This window comes from Juglans microcarpa x Juglans regia, chromosome 3S (genome assembly GCF_004785595.1).
Source record: "Juglans microcarpa x Juglans regia isolate MS1-56 chromosome 3S, Jm3101_v1.0, whole genome shotgun sequence".
Classification (NCBI taxonomy): domain Eukaryota; kingdom Viridiplantae; phylum Streptophyta; class Magnoliopsida; order Fagales; family Juglandaceae; genus Juglans; species Juglans microcarpa x Juglans regia.
The window spans coordinates 8,610,297-8,634,330 of NC_054599.1; the positions used below are offsets into that span (position 1 = coordinate 8,610,297).

General features: G+C 35.6%; 1 protein-coding gene and 1 long non-coding RNA gene across 2 annotated transcripts; one reads left to right on the forward strand and one right to left on the reverse strand.

Moving 5' to 3' along the window:
* Nucleotides 1-11,607: 11,607 nt before the first annotated feature.
* Nucleotides 11,608-23,715, forward strand: LOC121257197. Its single transcript, XR_005939172.1, has 3 exons — nt 11,608-11,708; nt 17,213-17,218; nt 23,704-23,715. It is a non-coding gene; the product is annotated as an uncharacterized LOC121257197 (long non-coding RNA).
* On the reverse strand, nt 11,631-18,558 carry LOC121257196 (E3 ubiquitin protein ligase RIE1-like). Its single transcript, XM_041158133.1, is given in 6 exon segments — nt 11,631-12,204; nt 12,626-12,784; nt 12,871-13,003; nt 13,433-13,552; nt 17,868-18,291; nt 18,294-18,558. Coding segments are annotated over 6 exon segments (1,248 nt in total). The 5' UTR covers nt 18,544-18,558; the 3' UTR covers nt 11,631-12,042.
* Nucleotides 23,716-24,034: the final 319 nt, after the last annotated feature.

The following is a 24,034-nucleotide window of genomic DNA, read 5'->3' on the forward strand; positions in this document are numbered from 1 at the left end:
CATGCATTACGGAATATAAGTATTCGCTACTTGGAGAGCAACGTAGGAATGATAGTGCTCGCCAACTCGACGAGGAAACATAAGAAATGATGTTGCTCGAATGCCAAGTGAGCATTACGAGACTCAGTTATTCACCACACAATTATCAACATAGCAAGTAATATTTCTCACCATCTCAGCAAGGAATAGAGAGTGTGGTAGATGAGCATTACCGTAGGTAAAGTGCCTCTCTCAATGTGAGAATTACGAGGCTTAATTACTCGCCCCTCGGCGAGCAATGCAAAAAATAATAGTACTCATCATATTAGTAAGTAACGTAAGGAGTAATAGTGTTCGTCATCTCGACAAGCAACCTATAGAGATAAGCTCATACGATATGCAAGCAATGCCACAACAAAGTGCTCACTATTAGACAAGCATCATGGATATTGCCCACATCTCGGCGAGCAAAAGCACAATTGAAGTGAAGTGCTTATACCTCAGGCGAGCAACTTTGGGACAAAATGAGAAAATGATTCAAATGGGAAGAAATGATAAGTAATATTATAAATTTTGAGAAAACATTGCTGGGATATTATTAGTTTTTTTTTTTGGATAATTTTTAAAAAAAATCTAGGCCGTGACACCCGCAGTCCTATACAAATTTTTCTTAAATTGATGGTCAATGTGGTATTTCATTAACTTGGTCCGATTCGCCTACGTATTTGTAACATACCAGTCATAGATTTGGGGTATATAAGTAAATCTTCTAGTTCTTGTTCTATTATTTTTATTTTTATAATCTTATCAGATTTTACATTATTTACTTTAATAATTACTATTATAATTTTGTTTGAATTTACTAGAGTTTTGTTTTATTATTAATAATTATTAATAGATTTTATCAGATTTTACGTTCCACTAGAGTTTTTGTTTGAATTTAAATCTTATTTCTTCCTATCTCTACCCGTAATCTCATCTCTTGATTCTATAATCCTAACCTCATACTCATCATTTTCCCTCTACATAAACCCACGAAGCCTCTGAAATAAACACAAGAAACCTCCAAGCCCGTACATCTCTCAGTGTTAGTTGTTAGTATTCTAATGGAAGACCAACTCTCACGTCAAAGCCCTTATAAATCCTCTCTTCCTCCTCACAATATTTCCATCAACAAACCCACGATCCCCCACGGCCAGAACCTCCAACGGAATCAAAATTTTCCCCACACTTCAAACCAGAGTTACATAGTAAAAACAGAGAAAACCACCTCTCGAAAAACAAAGAGATCACCGACCAGCCCAAACCTGTCAACCTATCTCTATCTCCTGCTTCCTCTCTCGGTAAGCTTTTCTCCATTGCCACACTTGTGATGTTCTTGATTTTCTTCATTCCTCTAGAAAAGGCCTTGTTTCTTATAAAAGAAATAAACCTGGCCTTAAAGGTCTTAGCCTTGTCAGTAGTACTCATAGGTAGGTGGTTGTATTTACAAATATTGCCATCGAAAGTTACCTGTGTAACCTCCTATAAAGGCCTTAGACTTTTTACGTTGTGTCAAAATTACTCCTTCTCTAATTCTACAATTATTTTTATGCCCTTTAAATCATCGTTGTGTAATCTCCAGAAAGCACCTTGAAGAATCATGGTTAAATTACAACTCTACCCTTAAGTGTCTATGTCAAATTTGTGTCTAAACTTGTTCAGTACGTGGGTTGTCTTCTCTCATGGGCCTTGGGCCTCCCTATTTTTCTGAAAGGGCTGATTTCATAAACAATTATATTGTTTTAATTGGGCTTGGACTGCTTGATTATTTTCTTTGTAGTTGGGTTGGGCTTAATACTTTAAGTAAGACTGTTCAACTGAGCCAGGTTTTTTCCCGGCCCGGTCCAAAACCTGGAAAACCGGGATCTGGTTCCGGGTTCCGGCCCGGATTTGATCTGGACCGAAACCCGGGTTGAAAAATCCGGACCTTTCCAGCTTGGATATGGGTTACAAACCCAGGTATCGGGTTTTAAACCCGTTACCCGGGTCTTTTTAGTTTTTACGCCTCCTACAGAAACCCCCCCCCAAATCCCTCTCTCTCTCTCTCTCTCTCTCTCTCTCTCTCTCTCTCTCTCTCTCGTTACGCTTGCAAGAAAGTGGAAACCCTAAGTTCGTGCCTCTTCGTCGCCATGACCCCATTGTCGCTGCCGCATCTCTACCGCCACATCCCCGTGAGTCTGCTTTCTCTCTCTCTCTCTATCTCCCTCTCTCTCTCTCTACATTCGATTGCTGGGTTTGGCTTTTCAAGAGAGAAAAGTATCGAACAGATCTGATCTGGGTTTGGATTTCTGGGTTTCTCCGTGAGTCTGATCTGGGTTGGATTTCTGGGTTTGTTCGTGAGTCTCACCCTCATTTTACTACCTTGTCTTAGAAAGGCTAGGGCTAAGCACCAGATGACTAGTTAGGTTTAGATGGATAGAAGATGAGTATATAGATGATGCAAACTGTCTAGTATAATAAGTTTGTATCTTGTTGAGGTAAAGGTTTGTCGATGCAGGGTCTTTTTTGCATTATTTTTCAATTGATTTCTAAAAATAATAATTGTTCATTAAGCATATGACAAACACATACTTAAGATTCAAAGTTAAAAAAATTATCATGGATCCCAGCTTCCCTTGAAAAAGGTTAATTAAAAATAATTGTTTGGAAAAATTTGGGACTAAAATTTAAGAATTTAATAGAAAATGAATATATGAGTTTCAGAAAATATAATTAATATATATTTTTTGGGAGTTGAGACTTGAAAAACAAAGGTTATAGATTGAAGGTGTATGCTGTTTGTTGAGTGTTATTTCAGTAAAGAGAATAGAGTTCATTATGTTGAGTGTCAATCGTTAGAATAATCCAGATTATATTAGTGTTTGATTATTTATTATATTGTGTTTTGTGTTTTTTATTACTCAATAACAGATGGAAGAAGATTCTGTGAGTTGTAATGTCGGTACAACCCAAGGGGTTGGTGGTGACTCCTCGTCTATTCCAGTGGATGTGGAGGAGCATGGGAGTCTTCCAACTCATTCATCCACATATACACAACAGACTACCCGTTCCATCCCACCTTTACCAAAGAAATAAAAAAAAAACACCTAATAACCAATCGATGGTTTGGGAACACTTTACTAAAGTGCAACCTATTGACCACGATAACCCAAAAGCTCTGTGCAATTATTGCACTAAGCTATACAGTTGCTACTACAAGAATGGCACTTCATCTATGTTACATCACCTCCAGAATGCATGTGAAACTTCCCCTCTTAGACTTAAAGGAGTTGGAAAAAGTCAATCTAGTGTTAAGAGGGATGCGGAGGGAAGAGTGTGTAGCCCACAAGGTATAGTGAAGTATGATGCAGAAAAACTTAAGGTGTCAACCGCTAAGTTTTTTATTAGGTATGAATTGCCTTTTAGGCTAGTGGAGCATGAAGGGTTTGTTGAGTTCGTGACTGATTTAGAGTCGATTTATTTTGCCATCCCGAATCACTTTAAAAATGGATTGTATTAAATTGTATAATGAATAGAAGATACAATTAAAGAAATTGTTGGATGGTCAAAGAATCTGTCTTACCACCGATACCTGGACGTCGGTGCAAAATATGAACTACATGTGCATTATCGCACATTTTATTGATTGCAATTGGAGATTGCATAAAAAAATACCTAAGTTTTGCCAAATTCATGACCATAGGGGCGAAACTATTGGGAGGGTGTTAGACTTGGGATTGCATGAATGGGGTGTTGATAAAATTTTGACCATCATAGTTGACAATGCCTCCTCAAATGATGTTGCTGTTGATTACATGAGAAGGAGAATAAAAGACAATGATTGTACTATATTGGGTGGTGAATTTCTTCACATGCGGTGTGCTGCCTATATATTGAATCTGATTGATATGGACGGCTTGAAGGATGTTTATGAACTTGTAACAAAGATTAGGGATGCCGTCAGGTATGTGAAATCTTCGCCGTCAAGATTTGCCAAGTTCAAGGTTTGTGCGGCAAAGGAAAAGATAATTGGGAGAATGATTTACTTGGATGTTCCTATTGGATGGAACTCCACATATTTGATGTTGAGTACCGCTGAAAAACATAAATAAGCATTTGAACAATTTGTTTTTGTGGATGAACATTTTGTGAACCCCACTAGTGATGATTGGAAAAATGCACGGATTTTTGTAGAGTTGTTGAAAATTTTTTATGATGTTACATTGAACATTTCTAGTTTTTTGTATGTGACTGCTAATGTATATTTTGAGCAACTTTGCACAATTGAAGATGTATTAAATGATATGTACTTGAGTAGTGATATTTTTTTAATATCTATCTATCTCGGTTTATTATCTATCTAACTCATTTTTTAATATTTTTTTAGATGATCATCTAGCTTCATCTTCAACAGAGGATGTTGTGAGTCTCTCTTCCCACTAATGCTGAAAAAAATTTAGAGTAAGTACTTTCTTCTTGCATAATCAGCCAACTCTTTTATTTGTATGATCAACATATATTGTTTTCGTTGTGACTTTTATAATTGCTCCATGATGGCCTCTGATGTATTATATATTGGTTGACACATAATGTGCTAGCAAACTGGTGTGTTTATTGGAGGCTTGGAAATTTAGTATTTGGAGTTGGATATACAATAATTTCATCTATAGTTGTTTGGGTGACTGATGCCAATATGTAAGCAAATTATGTTCATAGCAATTTTAAATTGCCAATTTATATTTTGTAATTAGTAAAAATTTTGTTTTTTCAGGTACCCTAGTTTCTCATGACATGCTGATGCAATTAGTAAATACTTGAAGGACACAAAAGCAGCTAAATAGATGGCAGCTTCAAACTTTCAATTGAAGCATTTTGTAATTTTCATATATTATAATTTTGTATTTTGTAATGTAATGTAATATAATGTAATTTAATATGTAGTGAATTACATTATTGCATGCATTTTACATGATAATGCATGGCCATGGAAGGTTAGAAGTAGTAGAGGTTAGAAGTGCTACTACTTGATCAGTTTTAACAGTAGTATTATCATACTGGAATATGGAATATATATTATGGAATATATTACATGTACATGATCATTTAATTTCAAATTAAATATATAGATTACCAACTTTTCAGTAACATATGCTTTTAGATTAAAAAAAAAAAAACTTTTTGAGCTTTTTTTTTTTCTGAAAAAAATTAGATAATGTAGGCTTTTAAAAAAAAAAAAAAAAAAAAGAACCTGGGTTGAAGCTAGGACCCGGATTTCCGGGTTGTAGAAACCCGGGTTCATCCGAGTTCCGGTCCTGGTCATAACTCAGGTGTACCCGGCCCGAGTTTGAAGCCCGAGTTCCGGGCTAGGTATACTAGGAAATCCGGTCCGGAACCTGGATGAACAGTACTAACTTTAAGTTGAGTTTAATTTTATTAAATAAATATATTAGTTAAATGCTCATTTTTATAAGAAAGTATTTAAAGAATTTGAAATATATTTTAAAGTATACTATTGAGCCTAATATTTTAGTTAATATTTCATTTGTCTATTTAGTAGGATCTTTAATCAAATTATTATGTTATACTTTAAATAGAAAAATTAAGGAACATATTATGAGTTTGGAATAATTATGTTAAGAAATGAAACCTAGTTTAAGAATTAGGGTTTTTATGACTTATTTTAAAATAACCCAAGTACTCTACTAAGTTATAATATGTTATTAGTATTTAAGTAATTTAAATACTGGGATTTATTGATTATGGTGTTAAACAAAAGATTTATTTGACTATCTTTTAGTTTGTGAATTTAATTAAGTATGATATTAGTACATATTGTTCCTAGACAAATTTAGTGATAATTAATACTTCGTATAGGTGACGAGCTACGAAGTGAGATTCAAGAAGAAGCACAACAAGGTAAGTAATTTGATCACAAATTAGGATCATCACAGTTCAGTTTATATATAAGTATTATTCAAGTCAGTTCATTGCCAGCCATTATTTATGCACCACTCATGTCATATGCAAACATGTCATTCAGCATAGCATACAATTATGTCATTCCGCATCATATTCAAATTCAGAAATTATAATTATATATGTAATATGTCATGCATCTCATGTGTATAAGACACATAAGCTATCTTAAGTTCAAGTGCAAGATAAGATAAGATCAGTTAATTAGATGGTCATTCAGATACATGGTACCAATACAGTTCAGTTTCAGGGTGGATGTGTAAGCCACGAGCTCAAGTGTGGTTCACCATAGTATGCCAGAATACTATCAGCGGCTCCCCTCGCGACCGCAGGATGTGAGGACGATCCATAACCTTGCACACAGGGTTAAGTGTGTTGGCCAGCCAGATCAATCAGTTAAATCAGATAAATCAGTCAGATCAGTCAGTTAATTCAGATAAATTAGTTATGCATAGCATAAGTATCAGTATGAACAGTCATGAATTTAAACTCACAGCATGAAAACTTTTATGAAAATTTTATGTTTATTATGTTTACGTTGTAATGAATTTCTTGCTGAGTCTTCGACTCATTTTAGTTTGTTTTCATGTTTTTAACCACCCAGGTGAGGATGATGAATATGAACAGGCAGGCCAGGATTAGAAAGAACAGTTAATTTTAGTTTCAGACTTTCCAAAATAAAATTTACTTTTATGACATGAATTTATTCAGTTTATTCATTTAATATTTTTGGAAGACATTTTATTAGACCTTTTTCTACAAAATAAATTTATAATTTCATTTATGAAATATGAGATATCTTGCCGGGTTTATTTTATAAAAAATACATGACACTCCTAGTCTACGGGAAGGGAGTGTTACAGTATCACATATATAAACCGTACCACAAAATGACATATAGCTCTTAATTGTGAGGATACAAATTTAGTATTTTAGTAAAACGATCCCAAACTATGATCCTAGTTCTACGCCCACAACTATACTTATTACTTACATTGTGGGGAGCAGAGGAAGGCCTTGTCCTTGTGCTTGTGTTATATCATTAGGATTTTCCATAGTAGGTTTGGAAAGAATTTCTATTTAAGCATCCAGCTAAAATAAAATAAAATGAGTTGCATGAAATGATGTCGTCTAAATTGAATCTAAATGGCACGTCATTTCACGTAATTGGGGTGATTACGGTAACCCTTAGTCAATATATTAAATTAAAAATTCTATTTTCACTCGGAGGGGTGCCCTCAGCGTACCCGTGGTTCCACGTGGCATTAGTGAAACGGTGCATTCGCACCATCTCGTGAAACGGTATCCCTTTTTCATTTCCTTTTGATTCGGTTGTTCATGAAACTTGAAACCCACCTCATTTGTTTCACCTCACCCGATTGAACACCTCAATTTCACCTCAGTAAGGTAATGTCGTTTTATAAACTACTTAACTCTCTCTCTCTCTCTCTCTCACCCTAAAGGAAACAGATATGTTTTGTGAACTTCTTTCTCTTATAGATGAATACTGGACATTTGTAAATGAGAATGTCAAAAAGTTTGAGTGACACCCACCAAAATCAATACTTGGATATAGTTTTGAAGATCTGGGTCAAAAACGATCTAATATAGTTTTAGTTTGTTTGTTTCTTCTTTTTTTTCAAGGTTTCCCATCTCCGGACAGCTTCTTTTTTGTAAAAACCAGAGCTTTCAGAAACTTCTTTCTTGGAGGCAACCATTACCATTACTGTTGTCTGAGAGACCTTTGACATTCTTATCATTTCCTTTTATTATGGAAAGAGAGTGGAAGTGTAATCGTGGGCAACAATTTGATCGTCACGGTTTGGGGTTTCATCACCTGGGATTGAATCTTTACATCTGAGACAGATTTCCAAAAAAAACGAAGGTGGAGGACCTTTGATTCCTTGTATCTGTAGCTTTTTTCTGATCCTTTTAGACTTTACCCAAATAGTATTGTAAAAATGAAAGAACAAGACAATCACTCCTATACGAAGCCGAATCTGTAAATGAAAGAACAAGTAGCTTTGATTCCTTCCTTTTATAAACCCCAACAGATTTTATCTGGGATGGGCTTGATTTGTTTCTGAGACCGATTTGGGTGCTGGCTGGGATGGGTTAAGACTTAAGGTTTGATTTGCTTTGAAATCGTTTTTTGTTTTTTTTTAATTAATTAATTTATTTAAATAATATTGGCTGAGCCGATTCCGCAACAAGTACCCAACGCCGGGTACCTGTAGCAGAATTGATATTAAATTAGAATTTTATATAATTATATTTAGGCCTGTTTGAATTGAGATGAGATTAAATGAGATAATTTTAGATGAGTTGAATAAAATATTGTTAGAATATTATTTTTTAATATTATTATTATTTTAAGATTTGAAAAATTGAATTATTTATTATATTTTATTTAAAAATTTTAAAAAAATTATTATAATAATATGAGATAAGTTAAATTCACTTCACAATCCAAACCGGATATCAATCAGCACGGTCTTGTTCGGGGTGAAAAAACCACACCTTTGGACCGAATGAAAGACCGGATTTTATCAAATTCTTTGATCGAGACCGACCAGTCCAGTCCAAGGGTTCGGTCGGTTTTTTCATTTCGGAACCCGTTTTATAGCCCTGCATTTTCATTCCATATCTACTGCTAAATTTGCTCACCATAACTTGCTTGAGGAGAACTTCCTCGTTCCGTTGACTATCTCCTGCAAGTGGTAAGCACTCTTTAACCGAGAACTTGCCATTCGTTGAACATTTCAAAACATGTCTATCCTCACTAACTGAATTATAATATAGGGAGAGATTCAAGATTAGTTCAGCTTCCTCGATAGAGAAGATCTCCTTTATTAAATTTCTCTTCCATTCCTTTAAATTCATGTCAACTAGTTTCTGATCTACCTTTACTTTTTCGTTGAGTATTATCTCGATAAGGACTTATCTTCCACAGATTCTATTTTCTAAAAAGTTCTTATTCAAGCTCTTCCAATCATTGAAGGTAGACCAAGATACTTCAAGATTTTCCTGTGGATCTAACCCTTGACAGCTCCAACAAGTTGTCTTGTGTTCCTACTAAATCTTTTTCAAGAAGCCCTCTCATAAACTGCTAAAATCCCTTGTAATCGACTCCATTCTAATAAATTGGCTTTAATGAAGAGTAAACTGTCATTAGAAAAATAAAAATAAAAAAAAATAAAAAAAGTTTTGACCTTTGGACAAGAGATACCAAAGTTCTATTGATAGACTCTAAGGAAGGAAGAACCTTCTTGTAAAATCTGTAAAATGCTTCTGCATACCTTAGCACCTACTGACTGCCAATGAGATTGAAAGAAACATGCTGTAGATCCGTCTGGCTTTGGGGATTTCATTGCTGACATCTGGAACAAAGCCATTTTTACCTCTTCCTCTATAAAATCTCTGATGAGCTCTTTATTTATATATGCTGTTACTTTGTTTTCAATCACCGTAGTGGAATTGTAAAATGGTTGATAAAAACAGACTTATAACATCAGGATCCTGTAGCAAAGTGTCATCCACATCTTCTTCACTTATTTGAATGGGTTTCCTTCTATGGGTTGCACGCATAATAATACTTTTGAGTTTCGGTCCCCATATCTTACCAGTCTTGCTTTGCCCTTTGCTTCCATTTTAGATCCTTTTTTTTAACACCAGCATATTATGTTCGGGTTGTACTTCCTTTATGGTCATAGTAGTGTCACTTCTTTCTTCCTGCAACTAAGTGTAACACATCTTGGTTGAAACATAAGCAACCAAGTTCAGCTTTGCAATCATTAAGTTTTTGTTTGACTGCTAATAGGTCATCAGCTTGAGCACCTTCTCTATCCCATGTCCTTTGGATCACTTCCTGGCATTCCTCATCTACATTCCAACTTGCTTCATATCTCCACAGCATTATTTTATACTCTTGTTTCCCCTTTCTGAATTGGAAGACATACCATAAAGGGGTTATGATCTCAGGTTAAAGCTGGTATCACTCTTGTCTGAGTCTGGCCATAATAGATGTCTATTCTTTGGTTGCCACTACTCGATCCCCTTTCTAACTCTTGTTTTGAAAGAAAAGCAAGACCACCACTACTCCCAACACTGTCAATTGCTAGACATTTCACAGTCCATTTTCATCTTTAAACCTTGTACACATCTACTTTGTAACTTTGTCTCAATTAGAAATACTACCATTGTAGAAAGGTTTGAACTTTTTGGGGGTTTCCAAGCCCCCGACATTTCCAACTTAGGAGACTCATTGGTCCCAGCACGGATGGGAACCAGCCGTAAAAGTTGTGAAATAAGCTATCCTATTCTCATTTGACATGATCACTTAGTCGAGTTCCTACAATCTTGTGTCATGTGAGGACTCATATCTTTACTCTTATTAATCTTCCTTTTTACTAAACTTGGCATAACACATTAAACTATTTTGTACCCCTCGATGAACTCTTGCTCTTTTTTTTCCATTTCTTAACCCCTTGGTTCTTTTGGTTTCTACCCTTCAAATCCTCCACTACATCAACTTGACTTTCTTGGTAGGATCTATAATAGAAGGCTTTGATTGGTTATTATTAATCAAATCACGTAGTCTTTTCTCAGAATCTATCATTGGAACATACACATCAGAAAAATACTCTCACCCACATCAGAGAAAGTGAAATCCCCACTAAGCTTTCATACTTTACTCGTGGTTGTTTTGACGATATCTTTATTCATCAATTTATATTAGAATTAATCTTCCTATAAGGCAAATCGATATTTGAGTTACGGATAAGTCTTGGGTATCCGAAAAATTATCTGGTTTCCCAATCTATGTTAGTGCATTCCAAGTACTTACCATGCTTCCTAGAACCAAATGCAAAGTTCCAAATTTTGGTTTATGTTTTATCAACTCTTTTTCCTTTTTTAGTCCTCAAGTGAATTGTACGATCTGATGGTTGGAAATTAAGTACATCTACTTCAAGTTGTCTTTATGTGAACTTTGAACAATTTAAGTGGCATCAAAAGACACCCATACCTGTGAAATTTACAACATTCGAATATTATCATTCTTAGAAGAAAAATTAAGAGATGCTAATGGGTTTTGTTTGATGATGTGTTCGAGAAGATTTTGGAAAGCCTGATAATTTCGAGTAAAAAATAAAGGAGAGGAATTTCAACTTGTTTGATTTGGTTGCTTTTGCTAATTTGGCTGTTTCTGGAAGTTACAAGGGCTTCCGAGCTTTCGAAATACCAATCTTCTAAACGACAATAAAATTTGTACAGAGTCTTCACCCCAAGTTCAGATTGAACACCATTGTTCACAAATCACAAGGTGGCAACTTCATTGTGGATGAATAAATATTTTTGGGTACTCAAGTATTCTCTCGTATTCTGAAAATACCCCAATGCTAGTTATTATTTTATTATTACCTACTTTTCATTGTTATTCACTACTATTCAATATTCTATCATTACTTATTCATTACTTTTTCATTATTATTCACAGAATATTTGAGAATACCTCAATATCCAAACACAACCAAACACTTGGTTTGCCCGGTTAGCACTTCTCAGAAAGACTAGGCAGTTATCACAGCTTACGTACTGTGTCACAACTTAAAAGAAATTAGCTCAAAAGCAAGAGAACATATTATTCTCAGTAATAAGAAAAGCTTCCCAACCCTCAGATTCATAATATCTAATTGCCAAAATCACATAGATACAACCGCATATGTTTACCAGTCAAATATTACAAGAATACAGAAATACGTGAAGCAATCAATTTCCTTTCAACTACAAAAGCATAAAACAATAAAACTTAAGCATCTACGTAATAACTGCACATCAATTGCCCCATTTTCTGTGCAAGCATAAGAAAGAAGTCATACAGAGGCAAGAATGAAGGAACTCCAAATGGCCGTAAAACAGACAATGAGGCTCAGTTGACAAGTTGCGTAACTTCTTGTCAATAAAATATGGAGAAACTTTTCCTATTTCTGCCTCAATTTTCTGTACAAACAGATGAACAAATTGCGGATACGTGAACCCAGACACTAGGGAGTTCCTATCTTTTCTTCATACCTGTTCACTTCCCTTGAGAATGTTAAACTTGCACAGTGGACATGTTGCATTCATCTTCAGCCATTTCACAATACATGTAGAATGGAAATGATGGTTGCAGGGAAGAGCATGGAGCTCTGCTCCATCCTCATATGAGGTGAGACATATACAGCATTCCTGGAAAAAGAAACCGTCAAAACCAAAATCTTAAGAGAAAATGAATTCTTTTATGAAATAAAATTGTTGGGTGTTCGCAATTTAACTACTTTTAAAAGAAAGTTGGTCGATGGTAAATCCATGGCCATCATTGGGACAAAAATGAAGATCCTTCATACATGACCAACATCCATGTCCTAAATGTGCTTTGCATCAGGCTACTCAGTTCAAGTGTCTCAATATTGGCATACATATCCAACAAAAGATATTGAAGAATGGGAACTCCCGCCGCTTATATACCAAAATGGGCAGAATTTCTGATCAAATATATAAAAAGGCGATATTCCACAGAAACTGTAATGCAATTGTGAAAAAATACCATTTTCATGAAAAAACAATATAATACCGGATCACTTATCATTAAAAACAAAATAAAAAATACCGCATCCTCAGGTAGAAGTAATTGTTCATTTGCCAGGTATCCACTGTTCGATTCTACAGGAACCATTGACCCTGCTCCCCCACTAGGCTTTTCCTCATTGCTTAATACTTGGAATCTATATTTTGGAAGTATACTGAGATCTGCTTCTGACGCTCCTTCCTATTTTATCACATAAGAAACAACATTAATCAGTTACAAGAATTTATTTCAGAACTTGATCACAGTTAATGGTTCTTTCTTCATACCTGTCCTGCAACAGCATAAAGAATTGCAATTATGCATGGCAAACAGCAACAGAGAGCAATTCCGATCAAACATGCCAAAACAACACAAAAGATCGCAAAGAAGACATCAAATGCCAGGAAAACAACAGCCAACCTGCAAAAATTCAGAATCAGAGATCCCTCTGCAAAACGCATCATTGAGAGAGAGAGAGAGAGAGAGAGAGAGAGAGAGAGAAGGAGAGGCATAAAAATGGATCTATAATATATCTAAAGGGACTAACAATACACCCGAGGAATTCTTCTCTGCTTCTAGAAAGTAATACTTTCCTTGATGAACCATGGCACATTACAGCAAGAGAATTGAAATTGTGAGAGATTTGTGGTTTTTGACAAAATAAAATGCAATTCTATACACTAAAGGGGAACAAAGCTTAGATCAAACAATGTGTCAATATGAGCTGATGACTCGTACCTAAAGTTCCAAAAAAATTAGCAAATTTGTAAACTTAGAATTTGAAAGGAAAAATATTTATATATAATAGTAATAAATAGTGATCCAGAGATATCAGTGTTTGGAGCATACCAGTACAAACGTGGAGCATTTTGCATAAGTTCATCGCCACCAGAGACAACCCAATAAAAGCCAACTATCCACCAGAGAAACGATGCCATTGTATTCACCGATTCACAACGTTTAGCGAAACTAGGCCAATCACAATCAAATCAGTAAGGGAGGAGAAAATATTTTCATAAAAATCGTAATGAAGTTACAGATGAGTTTATAACAACAAATGTAATTGCAGATGAGACAGGAAGCACCAAATGAAAATAAAAGTTAACATTATAGCATGCTCTGGCAAGACATTTTGCAGCTTTGTAAACTAGGGCAGGGATATACATTGTCACTGATCAGCATAATTAATGAGTATTCACATTACGGAAAACAGAAGCTACCAGACACCGTTATCCAATCATAAAGTGCTCTGAAAAGCAGCATCTCCAGCTTAGCCATTGATCGCTTGATGCCTTCAAATTTTTAGAGCATTTCCCACTCTCCAAATGCATTGCATGAGATATTAAGGGCATGTTTGGGTAATGAGATGAGATGATAATTTTATGAATAGTAGTGAAATGATTTGAGTTAAAGTGTTTTATTGGGTTTTGAGAAATGAGAGAGAAACAGTTGGATAAAAATATTATAAAGTTAAAATATTGTTAGAATATAATTTGTGATTTTTGTTTTGAAATAAAAAGTTGTACTGTTTTTTGTGTCTTGTTTAGAAGTTTGGAAAAGTTGTAATGATTAGATAATGACTGGATGAAAAAGTTGAAGATTTGAAATTGAAAAGTGTTTATGTATGAGTGATACTTGGGAAGGAAATTATGAAAAGTTTTTTGATGAGATGAGATCATCTCACTTCTCAAACAAGCCCTACAACCGCATTCCAGATCATGCTATCTCAATACCTACCAAAATGCCCTCTCCAATGAGTGACATTTACACAAGTCTAATGTATAACATACTTGTGCAAAAACAGCGAAAAGACCAGTGACCAAGACTCCTTAGCACTAGGAGAATGCAACATAGAGAGTCTCATCACCACTAAAGACCCCATCTGCTCATGCTAGCTCCTCTCTTTCTTCATTGATCTTCTAGCTACGACTACGAGTAGGGGTGACAATATGTGATACGATCCGTTAACCCAACACGAACACGACACGAGAAAAGCGGGTTAGTGTTTAGTCTTAATGAGTTCGGGTCAAAACGGGTTGACCTATTAAGACACGATAGCCTAATGGGTTGATAACGGGTCAACCCGTTATGACAAGTTAAGTTAAAATTACAATTATACCCTTATACCTAAAAAATAAAATTGTTGAGATTTTAATTTCGATATTTTTATTATTTGGATTGTAATTTTGGACTTGTAGTTAGTTTTATATTTTTTATAGATATTGTGATTTTAACATTTATATAAAATTATGCTAAACTTAACTAAATCAAACGGGTTAATTTTGGGTCTATTCAACCCATTGACATAAACGAGTCAAAATGGGTTGACACGACACGACCCGTCATGTTAATGGGTCGTGTTGGGATTTGAGATTTTGACACGATAATCTTAACGGGTCAAGTTAGAGTTGACCTATATAGTAAATATACATGTCTTGACACGACACAAACACGACCCGTTAACATGATTTAACACCCCTAGCAACGAGAATCTTTCCCAATGCCAGCAACCAGCCAAAATAACTAACAAATGCTTTTCAAGGAAAACTACATCCAATCTCCTTCTTAGTGCTTGATATCATGTTCAGACGTCAACAAATCTTTCAAGTGATCAAGCCCCTCTATCACTGCATTTCTTTTATAATGTAAGAATTTTTTTTTTTACAAGTAAGAAAAATTTATTGATCCTCATAATTAGGAAAAGCCCAAGTACACATGTAGTATACAAGAGAGATATACCTAATTACAAGCCTACTAACAAAGAAAGAAGCATACAAATTGTTAAAATTAGCCCCCTCTAATACAATAGTCTTAGCCCAAAGTAACAAAGATTGGTGGTAAAAAAAAGTCTCTAATACCCCCCAAGAGCATTCTCTATTTTCAAAGCATATGCTAATGTAAGAATTTTTATAATAGCAATCTAGGTGAAGCCCAAATGCATAGGACATATAAAAGAGAAGACACCTAGTTAGGAAGAAGAGGGAGAAATAGATACAAGGAACTCATGAACATTAAGACCGTTAAAATTTATAGCCAGTGTCTAAAGAAATAATGTCTTGAGAAAAAGACCTCTAAGCTCGTCCACGGACCATTCTTTGTATTTGAAGCTCCGGTTTCCTCCAATCTATCACTGCATAATTATGGTTTCCCACAAAATGCTAGAAAACACCAACTCATTCTCAACCCAACACTGCCCTAATAAAACCGTGGTACAGTGAAATTGTTTTTTTGATAAGTAAATATAAACAAATAGCTCCGTTGCACCATCGTCCAGTGAAATTACCAATGGAACACTCCATAAAAACCAACACAACTGTAAAATACAATTAAAAAGCTCCAAAAAAGTTTTTAATGGAGTCTTCCCTCACCAATAAATTATTTTTTTGGATCAGTAAACAAGAATCGAATTGATGATATAAATAAGCATAGCTCAAGTACACAGGACATATACAAGAGCGACACCTAAGCATGAGTGTCCAGCAATACAAGAAAATCATGGCTATCTTGATTTATCTTGTTCACCACCCACAACCTCGTTATGGGAGACATGACAATGTTGGTTTTAAGGCTATCTTGATTTAAGTTGGTTTGGGCACGAGCACTGACCCTATGATCAACATAGAAATGTCTCTACCTAACATGCACTTTTATACCAGCAAAAAACTTACTGCAAATTTTTTCCCCAAGGATGCTCTCTTTTTAGGTCCCTTTACTTATCTCTCATTCTTTCCATGAACCAGTCACCAGTGTAAATGATAACCCTTCCACACACTTCTCCCTTCCTTCTCTCTTTCTTTATACTCTTGATAAGTGGGACAATTTATTAAGGTGCACCCACTGTACATGAGAGACATACAGGAAAAAGCACTCAATTAGGGAGAAGAATATTTCTTCACACTTGCAGAGTATTTTTTTTTTTTTTTTCCTTCTCTCAGACTCCGCTCATTGAGGACTTACTAACACCATCTATAGCAGATAACCTTTCTATTGTGATTTTCTTTTGACACTTGGATGACTCATTATTGAAGGGATCTTAGAAACTAGAAACCATTGCAAGCTTTCCTCTGATGCACAAAGTCTGCCACCAAGACATCTTCTAGGTCCCAGTTGAAAACTTGGTTGGAAGGACAACTTTGTAAAGGATATTCTACACCAATTCTAATACCAAAAGAGGTCTGAGATTTTTCACATTATTCCACCAGCCATTCATCAACCTTGTGGTCTTACTTGTGTTAATGTCCAAGACAAGGAAAATCTTCTTCAGCCAATGGTAACCATAATGAACTTATAGGCAGTTCCAACTTGAATCAGTCAGTATAAAAAACCCTGATAACTTCTATTGAAACTTATAACCAACCTACACAGCAGATAATAAAAGATCCTTTAAATGCCTTAAGAATCTCAAACATCAAGGGGGAGAGGAGCAGCCATACATGAATCATGTTGGGATGAAACTCTTGCACCTTTAACCAAAGAAAATCTACTCTTGCAAAATAATGAAACTTTTCTTTAAAGGATGAAAGTTTTATGCCCATCTCCGACATCAATCCTCCGGAGGTAGAATTTCTAGGATCAAAACTTGACTATTCTTTTAAAGAAGAGCCTTTCAAATGTCAGTGCTACGACTAGGAACATGTGGACAGTGACGTAAATTCTGGGGTTGCAAGTTTTGTATGACAAAAGGGAGCCCAAACAACTTGCTAATTATACAAAATTCATCAAATTCCCACATCTATCAGCAGAAAAGTCAAAACTTAGTACTTATCAGGAAAAAAAAAAAAAAATGCAAGCAACGCGCATCTGTTTTCTAAAACTGAGGCTTGTCCCGAAAATGAATTTTCACTATCTCCAAAATTGACGACATTATTGGTTGGCCACTCTATAATTATAAAAATAGCTTTACAATTTAATGTATTACACCAATCCAATTTACTTTCGTTGGATCACTTTGTGGCTAAAGCATTTTTCATTACATATTGATATCGAAACTTCTTCAATTTTCTTTCTCTTGCTACAGTAGATTAATTAGTTCCACGCTGATAATCTCCCAATAGTGTTTAAAGAAGAGAGCTGTTACCAAAGTCAAAACTCAATTCCCATCTAGAGAAATAAACAGTGGTAAACCTCATGATACACCACAAACTCATCAACCATTACAGAATCGAAACCAAGAAGTTTAATTCAGTACGAAATTCCAATTCCACTTGAGAAAATAAATAGCAATCCCACAGTCAAAAACTCGACCTGAAAAGTGAAATAAAAGTCGAAAAAAGAAAGCACTCACCTGGACCGGCTGAAACTCGCGGAGACCCTGTCGACGCCATGCTCCTCGTCCTCGCTATCGTTGGCTTCCCCCCCAGCCTCCACCTGATTCTCATCGTCCGTAGTAGACGCCCTCCGCGTGTTCCTACTGCGATATTCCAACCAGACGAGCACGACGTGCACGGCGCACTGCAGCGCATAGCCGCAGATCCAGAGCCGAATGGGCGTGTTGGGACGCTCGTCCAAAGTGCAAAGAAGCATGACGGCGGAGACGACAACGAAGGCGGTGTTCCACATCATGTCGAGGGCTACGACGGGCTTGGAGTAACCCCAGTCGGCGCGGCGCTCCTCCAAGTGGCGGGCGGCGGTTTCACGGACGAGCATGGAGGGGCCTCGGCGGCCGGATGCGCGGCCGAGGAGGGTGGCGAGGGTGGCAGGGCGGGCGGGGAGGGGGGAGAGTCGGATTCACCCTGGCGGGGACGGAGGAGAGGGGCGTTGGAGTCGGAAGAGGACTGGGTCGACATGGCTAGAGAGAGGGAAGAGGGTGCACCGTTGCGGTTGAAGTAGCAGCAGAAGAAGAAGTAGAGAGGGGCGAGGGGAGCATCAGTACTTGTTTTGTGTCGTACCAAACCACAAAGTCGAAGTTCCAGAAGTCTTTCGTTGGTGTTGAATGGTAGATACACATAAATACGCCTCATTTCTTTCTTTCTTTTCTTTTTATTTCTTTTCGTTTGATTTGCTGGTGGGTGGCCCGCCGTGGCCGTGGCGTTCCCCCCCCCCCCCCCCCCCCCCCCCCCCCCCCCCCCCCCCCCCCCCCCCCCGCCACTTTGTTTTTGTTGTCATAGTTGTATTTTCGTCAATCCGTCATAGAAGACAATCTCATCTTTTTTTTAGAGAATTATTATAGACATAAAAAAAATTATATAAAATAAATTTACAAATTGATATGGTTTCATAAAATCTGTTAGATTTATTCTAAAATAAAAATGACTTTACAATCTAACATATCATATCAAACCACATCAGTTTGTAAATTTATTTTTATGTAATCTCTTTCTAACTAAAAGATTTTCTTTTAGAAATTGCCGATTTACAACCAAGAGCATCATTTCAAATGAACCAGTACATAAGCTACATGTATTGTATTGCTCGACTCTTTGGTCTCATATTTTTTGAAAAAAATATTCGTCATCCTTTCACTACCGGTGCGTGAGCCTCACGTTTTGGTACAATGTTGCATCGATAAATGTTGTGCAACACTTTTTTTTTTTCTTTTGAATTCAACTATGTATGTATTCATTTCATCAACTATTCATGTGTTACGTCTTTTTCCTTTACAATCAAATTATACATAGTTACTAGAACTTCCTCTATCTAACATTGTTCTTCATCAGGCTTTAAGTCTAACTTTGCCAACTGGTGAGTCACTTCATTCCCTTCTTCCTCTATTGCAGTATATTCTTTATATCTTCAATAAGCTACCCATCCCATGCTTCATTTCTCATATCAGCCCTCACAGCATCAATTCTTTTGCATCCCCTTCAAAATCAATCTTATGAAAGCCAAACTCATTACATAAGCACATAGCCCTCCATGAGGCATTACATTTAGTCATAAAAGGGGACCTAACATAATCTCTACTAGCACACATTGAAGCTAAAATATCCCCATTACTATCCCTTATCACAATACTTATACCCATCCTCTATTGAGTTAGCACCATTGCAGCATCAAAATTAGCTTTGAATTTATTACCATCTAGTTTCCTCCATTCCATCCTTTCCACAGCCCCCTTCTTTAGACCACAATCCATTTCTTTTCCTTTATTTGTCTACTGAAATTCATTCAACCATGCAATAGCATTCTATAGCACTATTCTAGGGCAAGAAAATTTATCTTCAAAGTAAAATTTATTCATTCTTGACCACACATTCTTCATTATTGCTCCACTTTCTCTACTTTATCTTTTGGTAGTTTTCTATACACTTCTGTCCATAGTTGTAAAAAATCCCAGCAGCTATTCTTCCATTTATTCACACGATTAGCATCTTCTGCCCACACATCAGAGGCAATAGGACAATTCCATAGAACATGAATGACAGATTCCTCTTCCATTTTACAAATGGGAAATCTCAAATCCTTAATCACTTTCCTTCTCTACAGATTGAGTCTTGTATGTAGAATATCATTTATGGCTCCCCACAGAAAGTGTTTTGCAACCCTAGGTATCTCTAGCTGCCACACCTGCCTCCACACCTTAGCCCTCTCCCCTTCCTCAGATGTTCTCCCCTCATCCCCTTTCTTTCTTTGTTGAGCTACATAATACGCACTTTTCATATAAAGTTTTCTATTTTTTGAGAAGCCCCATATCAGCTTATCTACAACATCAGTTCTAATAATAGGAATAACACTATCATGTTAGCCTCTTCCTCCATACAAATTCCTTTCACTAACTCTTCATTCCATGTTTTTTCATCTTTACCAAACAACTCATTAACCTTTGAGTCAGCATTGAGGAGTTTCACAGGAGACTGGACACAATAAGTGGTAGGATTTGGCAGCCACTTCTGTCTTTAAATTTTTATGTCTTCATCATTCCCCACTCTCCTCACAGCTCCCTCCCTCACCACCTCGAATGCTGACCAGATACTTCTCTAAATAAATGATGGTGACTTGCCCAACATTGCTTCCCACAACTGGGAATTCTTGAAGTATTTTTCCTTTTATATGTTAGCAACAAGTGATTGTGGCTCTTTTGGTATCCTCCACCCCTGCTTGGCCAGCATGGCACTATTAAAATATTTCATCTCCCTAAACCCCAATCCACCACCTGCATTTCCTGCTCACAACCAGCTCCACTTTTTTCAATGGATACCTTTATCCTTCTAATTTTGACTCTACCAGAACCTAGCAATTAAGGCTTCAATGTCACTACACAACTTCTTAGGTAATCTAAATACACTCATTATGTATGTGGGAATTGCCTGAAGGACTGCTTTTATAAGCACTTCCTTCCCAGCTTGGGACATGAAATTATTTTTTCAATTTTGAATTTTAAGCCGCACCCTCTCTTTAATGCTTCGAAAATCATTATACTTTGACTTGCCTACTATAACAGGGAGGCCCAAGTACTTCTCATAGCTATCATACACTACTACACCAGCTTTTTGAAATATAATCTTTCTAGTTTCACCATTTGTATTACAGCTGAAAAATATCGATGTCTTCTGCTTATTTAGCACTTGGCTAGAAGCTATTTCATATACACCCAAAATTGAGTAAACATTTTTCCATTCTTCCGCCATTGCTCTACAAAAGATCACACAATCGTCAGCAAATAAAAGATGGTTCAACCTAGTCCCCCCTCTAACCACTGATGTCTCCTTTATAACTCTCATACTCTTTGATTTAATCATGAGTTGGCTAAGGTTCTCAAAACAAATTATAAACAGGTAAGGAGATATAAGATCCCTTTGTCTAAATCATTTTGAAGGAACAATAACCTTTCTAGGTACTCCATTCACCAACACATTATAGCTCACAGTCGAAACACATTTCATGACCAGACTCACCATTTTTTCACCAAACCCAATCTCCTCATCATTGCCTCAAGGAAAGGCCACTCCACCCTATCATAAGCCTTGGACATATCTAATTTAATGGCCATTCTTCCTACCCTCCCATTTTGTTTTGTCTTCATGGTATGTAACATTTCATATGCAATCATTATATTGTCTGTGATAAGCCTGCCAGGAATGAATGCACTCTAGTTTGAGGAGATAATCTTAGGCAACACTTTTTTTATTCTGTTAGCCAACATCTTGGAGATTATTTATTCAACATGTTGCATAAACTAATTGGTCTAAACTCCATCACAGAATTGGGGGCTTTCACCTATGGTATCAGAGCTATATGTGTTTGGTTAACTCCTTGCCCCATTTCACCTTGTTTCAGAAAATTTAGAACAACATTATATGTCTCCTTCCCTACAATTCCTCAGTGGCTTTGATAAAACCCTGCCCCAAAACCATCAGGGCCAGGGGATTTCAAAGCTGACATCTGTTTTAGAGTCACCTCTACCTCCTCAACTTTAAATTTCCTCTCCAACCCCACCATCATTCCTTCTGTTATCTTTTTTTCAGTTGCTATTGTACACTCATTTAACTCATCTGCTGAAAGATGTGATGGACTATACATCCCTGAGAAATGGTTTCAGAAAGCCTCCTTCACCTCTCCCTCTTCTTTTACCTCCTTCCCCTATGAGTTAACAATCTTAGTTATCATATTTTTCTTCCTTCTCTAATTTGTACATGTATAAAAGAATTTTGTATTTTTATCTCCTTATTGCAGTAAATGCCTTTTTGACCTTTGTTTCTACCATAGTTTATCTTGGTCTAACAGAATGCCCAACTCCCATTTCAACAGAATGTCGTGCCACACTGAATCGACAGAGACCCTATCATTTCGACTTTATACATCTAATTATGTTATCATTTTCTTTGAACAAGGATATAGAGGTAGTGGACGTAGAAATCTCCAACAAATACGTCAAAACGGTTGCTTGCAATATCCCATTCCTTTCAATCCACTTCATGGAAAATAATAAGGATCTGGACTATTGGTCCATTGCCCATTGTTTTTCTAATTTCTGTAAACACTGTAACGATCAGTATTTGTTCCGAGCATCTCACCTCCTTCTCTTATACAGCTGTTTTTAATCTAATGCAAGTTGCTTGTTAAAAAAGTAATTTATAATATCTGCGTGCTTTGATGTGATATGTCAAATATATTTTAAAATAACAATTCAAGATCTAACATAAGATGCCATATTATCAATTTTTATGAATCAGTTTTTTTAAAATTTTGTAGGCCTAGTCTTATTGATAATAATTTCGATATCACTTTATAAAAATATTAAATAATATACTTTAATGGTGCAAAGGGTATTTTAAGAAAGAACAAAAAAAAAACCAAGTCTATAATGGAAGCCTATATTTTGATTTTTTCTAAATTAAATTTAACAGTAATTAGTGTATTTACTCACCAACTTCTTATGAGTAATAAAATTAATAATACTATACTAGTAATCATTATTATGTAAGTAAATTACAGTGAAATCCTAGGGCTTTTTCTTCGATGCTCATGTTTCATCTGTTCCTAACTTTCCAAGATTTTTTTAATCATTTTTTTCCCTTTTATTGATTAGGTTAATTTAGGTACATCTCCACCACATTCCTCATCATCTTTCATAGCACTCTTATAGCTTTCATTTATAATTTATTAACTTACTTATAAGAACAAATATATATATATATATATATATAAAACACTTCTCCAGAAACAATTGTGCCACTTTTCTCACTCTTCCTTTTTGCTTAACCCAAAAATTAGTTTGCAACAATATCAACCAAAATTATAATGACTTAAAGCTCAAACAAATTGGGATTCTTGGGACCAATTATGAATTTCAGAGACTGTTTTTTGTTTATATGGGAATGTAACATTAAGGTTCTGTTTGGATAGTGAGATAGAATAAGATGATTTTAGATAAAAGTTAAAAATTGAATAAAATATTGTTAGAATATTATTTTTTAATATTATTACTGTTTTGAGATTTTAAAAAGTTGAATTATTTATTATATTTTGTATGGAAATTTGATAAAGTTATAATGATGAGATGAGATGAGATGAAACCATTTATATATCCAAACAGGGCCTAAGTGTAATTTTTTTTTCAAACAGTTTATATCTTGTGGATATATTGTATAATTATGTGGAAAAATCTTGTCCTAATTTGCAAAGACAATTAGTACTTAGACAATAAAGTAGATTTGTTGTAACCTTAATGAACTACATAGGTTTATAAGTCATTGCATGTCTGCGAACAATTTCTAGAAAATATTTTCCTTGGAATAATCTATAAGCTGGCTTGTCTATAACGAAGTGAACTCCCATACTCCCATGCTAAGTCAAAGCGGAGAATTTTGGTAAAATTGATTTAGAAAAATATTAAATTAAATGAGTCTTATAATATTTATTAAATATTTATATTTGTCAAAGGAATCTGTATGTATGAAGAAAAATAAATGAAAAAGGATTTTTTTTTTTTTTTTTAATATCAGGAACCACTTCAAGGCAGAACTTGTTTTGTGTGTGTGTGTATATATATATATATATATAATTCTATAT